Raw genomic sequence first — 12,873 nt, forward strand, 5'->3', positions numbered from 1 at the left:
CACGCGGCTCCGCTCCGTACACCTCGTACACACGCGGCTCCGCTCCGTACACCTCGTACACACGCGGCTCCGCTCCGTACACCTCGTACACACGCGGCTCCCCTCCGTACACCTCGTACACACTCGGCTCTGCTCCGTACACCTCGTACACACACGGCTCTGCTACATCCACACTGTAAACCCCTCCTGACCCCACACATAAACTTCAGCTCATCCAGCACAATGACAACCAGCACAGCAGAGTCCTGCATCCACTGAGGCCACTGATCATGTGACCCCTGACTCCTCCCCTCCTGTGACCTCATCACAGGTCCTGTGTGCACAGAACAGCCATATATGTGGTGGCGGCTCTGCAGGTGGAGGTATGTGGAGACCCCATTACTGGGCGCAGGGGCATTAACCCCTTCAGCACAGAGACTATTTTGGGGTCTTGTGTTGCCCCTTTATAAGAATCATAAGGTTTTTGTTCTGTTTCCTGTAATAGATACATACGACCCAACTATGGAGACAGGAAGGGAGGAAACGTATTGTCCTCATAGTACAGGACCCCTTTCTTGGCCCCACGTAGTGTAATGTTCCCATAGTACCGCCACCCCCCCCCCCACAGTATAATCAGAGGTATAGCTAAGGTCTGATGAGACCCGTTGTGAGATTTCGACCACCCCCCCATCCTGATATATACAGTGGGTACGGAAAGCATTCAGACCCCTTTACATTTTTCACTCTTTGTTTCATTGCAGCTATTTGGTAAATTCTAAAAGTTCATTTTTTTCTCATTAAAGTACACTCTGCACCCCATCTTGACTGAAAAAAACAGAAATGTAGAAATTTTTGCAAATTTATTAAAAAAGAAAACTGAAATATCACATGATCATAAGTATTCAGACACTTTGCTCAGACACTCATATTTAAGTCACATGCTGTCCATTTCCTTGTGATCCTCCTTGAGATGGTTCTACTCCTTCATTAGAGTCCAGCTGTGTTTAATTAAACTGATAGGTGTGTGCCTTTCCAAATCAAGTCCTGTCTATATAAGACCTCATAGCTCACAGTGCATGTCAGACCAAATGAGAATCATGAGCTCAAAGGAACACACCAAGGAGCTCAGAGACAGAATTGTGGCAAGGCACAGATCTGGCCAAGGTTACAAAAGAATTTCTGCAGTACTCAAGGTCCCTAAGAGCACAGTGGCCTCCATCATCCTTAAATGGAAGAAGTTTGGGACCACCAGAAGCCTTCCTTGACCTGGTGAGAATGGTAAAGAAGAACCCCAAGATCACTGTGGTTGAGCTCCAAAGATGCAGTAAGGAGATGGGAGAAAGCTCCACAAAGTTAACTATCACTGCAGCGCTCCACCAGTCGGGCCTTTATGGCAGAGTGGCCCGACGGAAGCCTCTCCTCAGTGCAAGACATATGAAAGCCCGCATAGAGTTTGAACAAAAACACATGAAGGACTCCCAGACTATGAGATATTAAGATTCTCTGTTCTGATCAGACGAAGATAGAACTTTTTGGTGATAATTCTAAGAGGTATGTGTGGAGAAAACCAGGCACTGCTCATCACCTGCTCAATACAATCCCAACAGTGAAACATGGTGGCAGCATCATGCTATGGGGGAGTTTTTCAGCTGCAGGGACAGGACGACTGCTTGCAATTGAAGGAAACATGAATGCGGCCAAGTACAGACATATCCTGGATGAAAACCTCTTCCAGAGTGCTCTGGACCTCAGACTTGGCCAAAGGTTCACCTTCCAACAAGACAATGACCCTAAGTACACAGCTAAAATAACAAAGGAGTGGCTTCAGAACAACTCTGTGACCATTCTTGACTGTCCCAGCCACAGCCCTGACCTAAACCCAATTGAGCATCTCTGGAGAGACCTGAAAATGGCTGTCCACCAACGATCACCATCCAACCTGATGGAACTGGAGAGAATCTGCAAGGAAGAATGGCAGAGGATCCCCAAATCCAGGTGTGAAAAAGTTGTTGCATCATTCCTAAGAAGACTCATGGCTGTACTAGCTCAAGAGGGTGCTTCTACTCAATACTGAGCAAAGGGTCTGAATACTTATGACCATGTAATATTTCAGTTTTTCTTTTTTAATAAATTTGCAAAAATTTCTACATTTCTGTTTTTTTCTGTCAACATGGGGTGCAGAGTGTACTTTAACCCCTTAAAAGCCCAGGGCGTACTAATACGCAACTGTGCCCTGGGCTTTAAGAGCCAGGTACGTATTAGTACGCCCTGTTGATTTCGTCCACAAAGCCTGGGTGTCAGCTATGTGCTAGGAGCGGTCCTGCAACGCTGCGATTGAAGTCGATCGCAGCATTGCGGGGGCAAGGGGAGGTGATCGCCGATACTCACCTCTCCTGCCGGCGTCCAACGCTGTCTGCCGCGGTTTCCCGGATGTTGCCATGACGACCCGATGCCGTCATAACATCTGGGTCACCAGACTGCAGGAGGATACTTTGGTCATGTGCAGTGCATGACCAAAGTATCTTCTGCATCTGCAGCACTGACAGCCTGTATAGCACAGGGATGGTGCTCCATCCCTATGCTATACAGGCGATCAGAGTAAAAAAAGTGAAAGTCCCATTGTGGGAAAAAGTATAAAAGTAAAAAAAAAGTGTTAAACAATGAAAAAAAAATAAAATAAATTTGTAAAAATATTTAAAAAAATCAAAAAAAGAATCCACCAAAAATAAAAATATAATGTACCCATCAATAAATATTATTATGAAAACAATAAAAGTTCACATATTTGGTATCGCCGCGTCCGGAACGACCTGACCTACAAAACTGTTCCACTAGTTAACCCCTTTAGTGAACACTGTAGAAAAAATAAATAAAAAAAATGAAGCAGAAAACAATGCTTTATCATCATACCGCCAAAACAAAAAATGGAATAACACGCAATCAAAAAGACGAATATAAATAAAAATGGTACCGCTGAAAACTTCATCTTGTCCCACAAAAAATAAGCTGCCATACAACTCCATCAGCCAAAAAATAGAAAAGTTATAGCTCTCAGAATAAAGCGATGCAAAATTTTTTTTTTTTCCATAAAATAGCTTTTATTGTGTAAAAGCACCAAAACATAGAAAAACTATATAAATGTGGTACCGCTGTAAACGTACTGACCCGAAGAATAAAGCTGCCTTATCAATTTTACGACATGCTGAACTCCATAAAAAAATGAAAAAAAACTCAATTCCTGAATTGTTGTTTATTGTTTATTCTGCCTCCCAAAAATCGGAATAGAAAGCGATCAAAAAACGTCACATGCCTGAAAATGGTACCAATAAAAACATCAACTCATCCCGCAAAAAAACAAGCCGTCACATGACTCTGTCGGCCAAAATATGGAAAAATTATAGCTCTCAAAATATGGCGATGCAAAAACTAGATTTTGCAACAAATGTGTCTTTTAGTGTGTGACAGCTGTCAATCATAAAAATCTGATATGATTCTGGTATCGCTGTAATCGCACCAACCTGAAGCTTAAAGTTGTCTAATCACTTATACCGCATGAGGAACGGCGTAAAATGTAAACTCTAGGGTTAAGGTTAGGGTTGGGCTAGGGTTAGGGTTGGGGTTAAGGTTGGGATTTTTTTCAAAAGTAAAAAAAAAAAAAATGACGATATGGCGACTAGTGTTGAGCACAAGTGCTCGCTACTTGAGTTTGCATTGGGTGCTCAGCTATGCACTGAGTATCGCGGGTGCTCGAGTGACATGCTCGAGTCTCTGCCCCATATGCTTCGCGGCCAAAAAACATTGCGGGGATTGCCTGTCATGCACGAGCGATCCCTATATGTTTTTTTTCGGGTGTCTAATAACCGTGAAACATGCCGGCGGGGACTCGAGCATGTCACTCAAGCACACACGATACATGGTGCATACCTGAGTACCCGATGCAAACTCAAGTAGCGAGCACTTGCGCTCAAGACTAATGACAACTTATTCAATATGATGACCTAATGTTATCAAATTCTGTGTCGTACCTCTGGGTTCAAAATGTTCACTATACCCCTTGAAGGGTGTAGTTTCCAAAATGGGGTCACTTGTGGGGGGTTTCTACTATTTAGGCACCCTACTATTTAGGCGTCCACTCTCAGTTCCGCCAATTTTGCGTTTAAAAGACCACGCAGTGCTCCTCCCCTTATAAACTCTGCCATGCGCCCAAACACTGTATTTTCCCCACAAATGGGGTATTGGCGTACTCAGGAGAAATTGCACAAAAGTTTTTGGGGTCCATTTTCTCCTCTTACCTTTGTGAAAATAAAAAAATTGAGGCTAAAACATCATTTTTGTGGAAAAAGTTTGATTTTTTTATTTTCACGGCTCCATGTTATAAACTTCTGTAAAGCACTTGGGGGTTCAGGGTGCTCACCACACATCTAGATAAGTTCCCTGAGGGGTCTAGTTTCCAAAATGGTGTGACTTGTGGGGGGTTTCCACTGTTTAGGCACATCAGGGGAACATCCGCTAATTAGTCAAGCAAATTTTACATTCAAAAAGTCAAATGGTGCTCCTTCCCTTCCGAACCCTGCCGAATGCCCAAACAGTGGTTTTCCCCCACATATGGCATATGGAGTATCAGTTTACTCTGGAGAGATTGCACAACAAGTTGCATGGTGCAATTTCTCCTGTTACCCTTGTAAAAATGCAAAACTAGGGTCTGAAAAACATTTTTGTGGGAAAAATGTGAACATTTTATTTTTACGGCTCAATAATATAAACTTCTGTGAAGCACCTGGGGGTTTAAGGTGCTCACCACACATCTAGATAAGTTCCCTGAGGGGTCTAGTTTCCACAATGGTGTCACTTGTGGGGGGTTTCCACTGTTTAGGCACATCAGGGGCTCTCCAACGCAACATGGCGTCCGCTAATTATTCAAGCAAATTTTACATTCAAAAAGTCAAATGGCGCTCCTTCCCTTCCGAGCATTGCCGTGCGCCAAAACAGTGTTTTTTCCCCACATATAGGGTATCTGCGTGCTCAGGGGAAATTGCACAACAAATTTTGGGGTCTATTTTTTCCTGTTACCCCTGCAAAAATAAAAAAAAATTGGGTCTAAAGTAACATTTTTGTGAAAAAAGTTAAATATTAATTTTTTTCTTCCACATTCCAAAAATTCCTGTGAAGCACCTGAAGGGTTAATAAAGTTCTTAAATGTGGTTTTGAGCACCTTGAGGGGTGCAGTTTTTAGAATGGTGTAACTTTTGGGTATTTTCTGTCATAAAGACCCCTCAAATTGACTTCAAATGTGATGTGGTCCCTAAAAAAATGGTTTTGTAAATTTTGTTGGAAAAATGAGAAATCGCTGGTCAACTTTTAACCCTTATAGCTCCCTAATAAAAAACTATTTTGGTTCCAAAATTGTGCAGATGTAAAGTAGATATGTGGGAAATGTTATTTATTAACTATTTTGTGAGATATATCTGTCTGATTTATGGGCATAAAAATTAAATTTTTGAAAAAGTGATATCGATGAAATTTTACCAGAATCATGAAGTACAATATGTCACGAAGAAACAACCACAGAATCAGGGGGATCCGGTGATGCGTTCCAGAGTAATTACCTCATAAAGTGACAGTGGTCAGAATTGTAAAAATTGGCCTGATCATTAACGTTCAAACCACCTTTGGTTGTAAAGGGGTTAATGAGAAAAAAAAATGAACTTTTTAGAATTTACCAAATGACTGCAATGAAACGAAGAGTGAAAAATTTAAAGGGGTCTGAATACTTTCCGTACCCACTGTATATGTATGTCGCTTATCATTGACCCCAACCTGGTATATGTCCCCTGTTCTCCTCTGTTCTTCAGTGTATAGAAAAAAATAAACTATTACACTCACCAGGGGCGAACATAGAAGTGATGGGGCCCCATAACAGAAGTGTAATGCACTCCCCATAATCCTCCATACAGTATAATGCACAGCCCATAGTCATTCATGCAGTATAACGCACAGCCCATAGTCATCCATGTAGTATAATGCACAGCCCATAGTCCGTACATGTAGTATAATGCACAGCCCATAGTCCGTACATGTAGTATAATGCACAGCCCATAGTCCGTACATGTAGTATAATGCACAGCCCATAGTCCGTACATGTAGTATAATGCACAGCCCATAGTCCGTACATGTAGTATAATGCACAGCCCATAGTTTGTACATGTAGTATATTGCACAGCCCATACTCCGTACATGTAGTATAATGCACAGCCCATAGTTTGTACATGTAGTATATTGCACAGCCCATAGTCCGTACACGTAGTATAATGCACAGCCCATAGTCCGTACACGTAGTATAATGCACAGCCCATAGTCCGTACACGTAGTATAATGCACAGCCCATAGTTTGTACATGTAGTATAATGCACAGCCCCTGGTCCGTACATGTAGTATAATGCACAGCCCCTGGTCCGTACATGTAGTGTAATGCACAGCCCATAGTCCGTACATGTGGTATAATGCACAGCCCACAGTCATCCATGTAGTATAATGCACAGCCCATAGTCCGTACATGTAGTATAATGCACAGCCCACAGTCATCCATGTAGTATAATGCACAGCCCACAGTCATCCATGTAGTATAATGCACCGCCCATAGTCATACATGTAGTATAATGCACAGCCCATAGTCCGTACATGTAGTATAATGCACAGCCCATAGTCCGTACATGTAGTATAATGCACAGTCCATAGTCATACATAGTAGTATAATGCACAGCCCATAGTCCATACATGTAGTATAATGCACAGCCCATAGTTTGTACATGTAGTATAATGCACAGCCCACAGTCTGTACATGTAGTATAATGCACAGCCCATATTCTGTACATGTAGTATAATGCACAGCCCTTAGTCCGTACATGTAGTGTAATGCACAGCCCATAGTCCGTACATGTAGTGTAATGCACAGCCCATAGTCCGTACATGTAGTATAATGCATAGCCCATAGTCCGTACATGTAGTATATTGCACAGCCCATAGTCCGTACATGTAGTGTATTGCACAGCCCATAGTCTGTACATGTAGTATAATGCACAGCCCATATTCTGTACATGTAGTATAATGCACAGCCCTTAGTCCGTACATGTAGTGTAATGCACAGCCCACAGTCATCCATGTAGTATAATGCACAGCCCATAGTCCATACATGTAGTATAATGCACAGCCCATAGTCTGTACATGTAGTATAATGCACAGCCCATATTCTGTACATGTAGTATAATGCACAGCCCACAGTTATCCATGTAGTATAATGCACAGCCCATAGTCCGTACATATAGTATAATGCACAGCCCACAGTCATCCATGTAGTATAATGCACAGCCCATAGTCCATACACGTAGTATAATGCACAGCCCATAGTCATACATGTAGTATAATGCACAGCCCACAGTCATCCATGTAGTATAATGCACAGCCCATAGTCATCCATGTAGTATAATGCACAGCCCATAGTCATCCATGTAGTATAATGCACAGCCCATAGTCATCCATGTAGTATAATGCACAGCCCACAGTCATCCATGTAGCGTAATGCACAGCCGATAGTCCGTACATGTAGTATAATGCACAGCCCATAGTCCGTACATGTAGTATAATGCACAGCCCATAGTCCGTACATGTAGTATAATGCACAGCCCATAGTCCGTACATGTAGTATAATGCACAGCCCATAGTCCGTACATGTAGTATAATGCACAGCCCATAGTCCGTACATGTAGCATAATGCACAGCCCATAGTCCGTACATGTAGTATAATGCACAGCCCATAGTCCGTACATGTAGTATAATGCACAGCCCATAGTCCGTACATGTAGTGTATTGCACAGCCCATAGTCCGTACATGTAGTATAATGCACAGCCCATAGTCCGTACATGTAGTATAATACACAGCCCATAGTCCGTACATGTAGTATAATGCACAGCCCATAGTCCATACATGTAGTATAAAGCACAGCCCCTGGTCCGTACATGTAATATAATGCACAGCCCATAGTTTGTGCATGTAGTATAATGCACAGCCCATACTCTGTACATGTAGTATAATGCACAGCCCATAGTCCGTACATGTAGTATAATGCACAGCCCATACTCTGTACATGTAGTATAATGCACAGCCCATAGTCCGTACATGTAGAATAATGCACAGCCCATAGTCCGTACGTGTAGTATAATGCACAGCCCATAGTATGTGCATGTAGTATAATGCACAGCCCATAGTCCGTACATGTAGTATAATGCACAGCCCATATTCTGTACATGTAGTATAATGCACAGCCCATAGTCCGTACATGTGGTATAATGCACAGCCCATAGTTTGTACATGTAGTATAATGCACAGCCCACAGTCATCCATGTAGTGTAATGCACAGCCCATAGTCTGTACATGTAGTATAATGCACAGCCCATAGTCCATACATGTAGTATAATGCACAGCCCATAGTCCGTACATGTAGTATAATGCACAGCCCCTGGTCCGTACATGTAATATAATGCACAGCCCATAGTTTGTGCATGTAGTATAATGCACAGCCCATAGTCCGTACATGTAGTATAATGCACAGCCCATATTCTGTACATGTAGTATAATGCACAGCCCATAGTCCGTACATGTAGTGTATTGCACAGCCCACAGTCATCCATGTAGTATAATGCACAGCCCACACTCTTACATGTAGTATAATGCACAGCCCATAGTCCGTACATGTAGTATAATGCACAGCCCATAGTCCGTACATGTAGTATAATGCACAGCCCATAGTCCGTACATGTAGTATAATGCACAGCCCATAGTCCGTACATGTAGTATAATGCACAGCCCATAGTCCGTACATGTAGTATAATGCACAGCCCATAGTCCGTACATATAGTATAATGCACAGCCCATAGTCCGTATATGTAGTATAATGCACAGCCCATAGTCCGTACATGTAGTATAATGCACAGCCCATAGTTTGTACATGTAGTATAATGCACAGCCCATAGTCCGTACACGTAGTATAATGCACAGCCCATAGTCCGTACACGTAGTATAATGCACAGCCCATAGTCCGTACACGTAGTATAATGCACAGCCCATAGTTTGTACATGTAGTATAATGCACAGCCCCTGGTCCGTACATGTAGTATAATGCACAGCCCCTGGTCCGTACATGTAGTATAATGCACAGCCCATAGTCCGTACATATAGTATAATGCACAGCCCATAGTCCGTACATGTAGTATAATGCACAGCCCATAGTCCGTACATGTAGTATAATGCACAGCCCATAGTCCGTACATAGTAGTATAATGCACAGCCCATAGTCCATACATGTAGTATAATGCACAGCCCATAGTTTGTACATGTAGTATAATGCACAGCCCATAGTCTGTACATGTAGTATAATGCACAGCCCATATTCTGTACATGTAGTATAATGCACAGCCCATAGTCTGTACATGTAGTATAATGCACAGCCCATAGTCTGTACATGTAGTATAATGCACAGCCCATAGTCATCCATGTAGTATAATGCACAGCCCATAGTCCGTACATGTAGTGTAATGCACAGCCCACAGTCATCCATGTAGTATAATGCACAGCCCATAATCCATACACGTAGTATAATGCACAGCCCATAGTCCGTACATGTAGTATAATGCACAGCCCACAGTCATCCATGTAGTATAATGCACAGCCCACGGTCATCTATGTAGTATAATGCACAGCCCATAGTCCATACATGTAGTATAATGCACAGCCCATAGTCCGTACATGTAGCATAATGCACAGCCCATAGTCCGTACATGTAGTATAATGCACAGCCCATAGTCCATACATGTAGTATAATGCACAGCCCATACTCTTACATGTAGTATAATGCACAGCCCATAGTCCGTACATGTAGTATAATGCACAGCCCATTGTCCGTACATGTAGTATAATACACAGCCCATAGTCCGTACATGTAGTATAATGCACAGCCCATAGTCCGTACATGTAGTATAATGCGCAGCCCCTGGTCCGTACATGTAATATAATGCACAGCCCATAGTTTGTGCATGTAGTATAATGCACAGCCCATATTCTGTACATGTAGTATAATGCACAGCCCATAGTCCGTGCATGTAATATAATGCACAGCCAATAGTTTGTGCATGTAGTATAATGCACAGCCCATAGTCCGTACATGTAGTATAATGCACAGCCCATATTCTGTACATGTAGTATAATGCACAGCCCATAGTCCGTACATGTAGTATAATGCACAGCCCATATTCTGTACATGTAGTATAATGCACAGCCCATAGTCCGTACATGTAATATAATGCACAGCCCATAGTTTGTGCATGTAGTATAATGCACAGCCCATAGTCCGTACATGTAGTATAATGCACAGCCCATATTCTGTACATGTAGTATAATGCACAGCCCATAGTACGTACATGTAGTGTATTGCACAGCCCATAGTCCGTACATGTAGTGTATTGCACAGCCCACAGTCCGTACATGTAGTATAATGCACAGCCCATAGTCATCTATGTAGTATAATGCACAGCCCATAGTCCGTGCATGTAGTATAATGCACAGCCCATAGTCCGTACATGTAGTATAATGCACAGCCCATAGTCCGTACATGTAGTATAATGCACAGCCCATAGTCTGTACATGTAGTATAATACACAGCCCATAGTCCGTACATGTAGTATAATGCACAGCCCATAGTCCGTGCATGTAGTATAATGCACAGCCCATAGTCTGTACATGTAGTATAATGCGCAGCCCGTAGTCCGTACATGTAGTATAATGCACAGCCCACAGTCATCCATGTAGTATAATGCACAGCCCATAGTCATCCATGTAGTATAATGCGCAGCCCATAGTCCGTACATGTAGTATAATACACAGCCCATAGTCCGTACACGTAGTATAATGCACAGCCCATAGTTTGTACATGTAGTATAATGCACAGCCCCTGGTCCGTACATGTAGTATAATGCACAGCCCCTGGTCCGTACATGTAGTATAATGCACAGCCCATAGTCCGTACATATAGTATAATGCACAGCCCATAGTCCGTACATGTAGTATAATGCACAGCCCATAGTCCGTACATGTAGTATAATGCACAGCCCATAGTCCGTACATAGTAGTATAATGCACAGCCCATAGTCCATACATGTAGTATAATGCACAGCCCATAGTTTGTACATGTAGTATAATGCACAGCCCATAGTCTGTACATGTAGTATAATGCACAGCCCATATTCTGTACATGTAGTATAATGCACAGCCCATAGTCTGTACATGTAGTATAATGCACAGCCCATAGTTATCCATGTAGTATAATGCACAGCCCATAGTCCGTACATGTAGTGTAATGCACAGCCCACAGTCATCCATGTAGTATAATGCACAGCCCATAATCCATACACGTAGTATAATGCACAGCCCATAGTCCGTACATGTAGTATAATGCACAGCCCACAGTCATCCATGTAGTATAATGCACAGCCCACGGTCATCTATGTAGTATAATGCACAGCCCATAGTCCATACATGTAGTATAATGCACAGCCCATAGTCCGTACATGTAGCATAATGCACAGCCCATAGTCCGTACATGTAGTATAATGCACAGCCCATAGTCCATACATGTAGTATAATGCACAGCCCATACTCTTACATGTAGTATAATGCACAGCCCATAGTCCGTACATGTAGTATAATGCACAGCCCATTGTCCGTACATGTAGTATAATACACAGCCCATAGTCCGTACATGTAGTATAATGCACAGCCCATAGTCCGTACATGTAGTATAATGCGCAGCCCCTGGTCCGTACATGTAATATAATGCACAGCCCATAGTTTGTGCATGTAGTATAATGCACAGCCCATATTCTGTACATGTAGTATAATGCACAGCCCATAGTCCGTACATGTAATATAATGCACAGCCCATAGTTTGTGCATGTAGTATAATGCACAGCCCATAGTCCGTACATGTAGTATAATGCACAGCCCATATTCTGTACATGTAGTATAATGCACAGCCCATAGTACGTACATGTAGTGTATTGCACAGCCCATAGTCCGTACATGTAGTGTATTGCACAGCCCACAGTCCGTACATGTAGTATAATGCACAGCCCATAGTCCGTACATGTAGTATAATGCACAGCCCATAGTCTGTACATGTAGTATAATACACAGCCCATAGTCCGTACATGTAGTATAATGCACAGCCCATAGTCTGTACATGTAGTAGTATAATGCACAGCCCATAGTCTGTACATGTAGTATAATACACAGCCCATAGTCCGTACATGTAGTATAATGCACAGCCCATAGTCTGTACATGTAGTAGTATAATGCGCAGCCCGTAGTCCGTACATGTAGTATAATGCACAGCCCACAGTCATCCATGTAGTATAATGCACAGCCCATAGTCATCCATGTAGTATAATGCGCAGCCCATAGTCCGTACATGTAGTATAATACACAGCCCATAGTCCGTACATGTAGAATAATGCACAGCCCATAGTCCGTACATGTAGTATAATGCACTGCCCATAGTCCGTACATGTAGTATAATGCACAGCCCATAGTCCGTACATGTAGTATAATGCACAGCCCACAGTCCGTACATGTAGTGTATTGCACAGCCCATAGTCATCCATGTAGTATAATGCACAGCCCATAGTCATCTATGTAGTATAATGCACAGCCCATAGTCCGTACATGTAGTATAATGCACAGCCCATAGTCCGTACATGTAGTATAATGCACAGCCCATAGTCTGTACATGTAGTATAATACACAGCCCATAGTCCGTACATGTAGTATAATGCACAGCCCATAGTCCG

The 12,873-nt window shown here is 42.6% G+C and overlaps 1 protein-coding gene across 1 annotated transcript in view; it reads left to right on the forward strand.

Annotated features, from left to right (window-relative positions):
- Window positions 1–296: 296 nt before the first annotated feature.
- Window positions 297–12,873, forward strand: part of LOC141270509 (uncharacterized) — a 35,560-nt gene continuing 22,983 nt past the window's right edge. Inside the window, exon 1 of the mRNA XM_073680521.1 lies at window positions 297–362. Within this exon, the coding sequence (XP_073536622.1) occupies window positions 337–362 (26 nt within the window). The 5' untranslated portion in view covers window positions 297–336. The remainder of the gene's footprint in view (window positions 363–12,873) is intronic.

Source organism: Phyllobates terribilis, unplaced genomic scaffold (assembly GCF_046119375.1).
Source record: "Phyllobates terribilis strain yellow unplaced genomic scaffold, ASM4611937v1 Scaffold_5__5_contigs__length_657084704, whole genome shotgun sequence".
NCBI classification, from domain to species: domain Eukaryota; kingdom Metazoa; phylum Chordata; class Amphibia; order Anura; family Dendrobatidae; genus Phyllobates; species Phyllobates terribilis.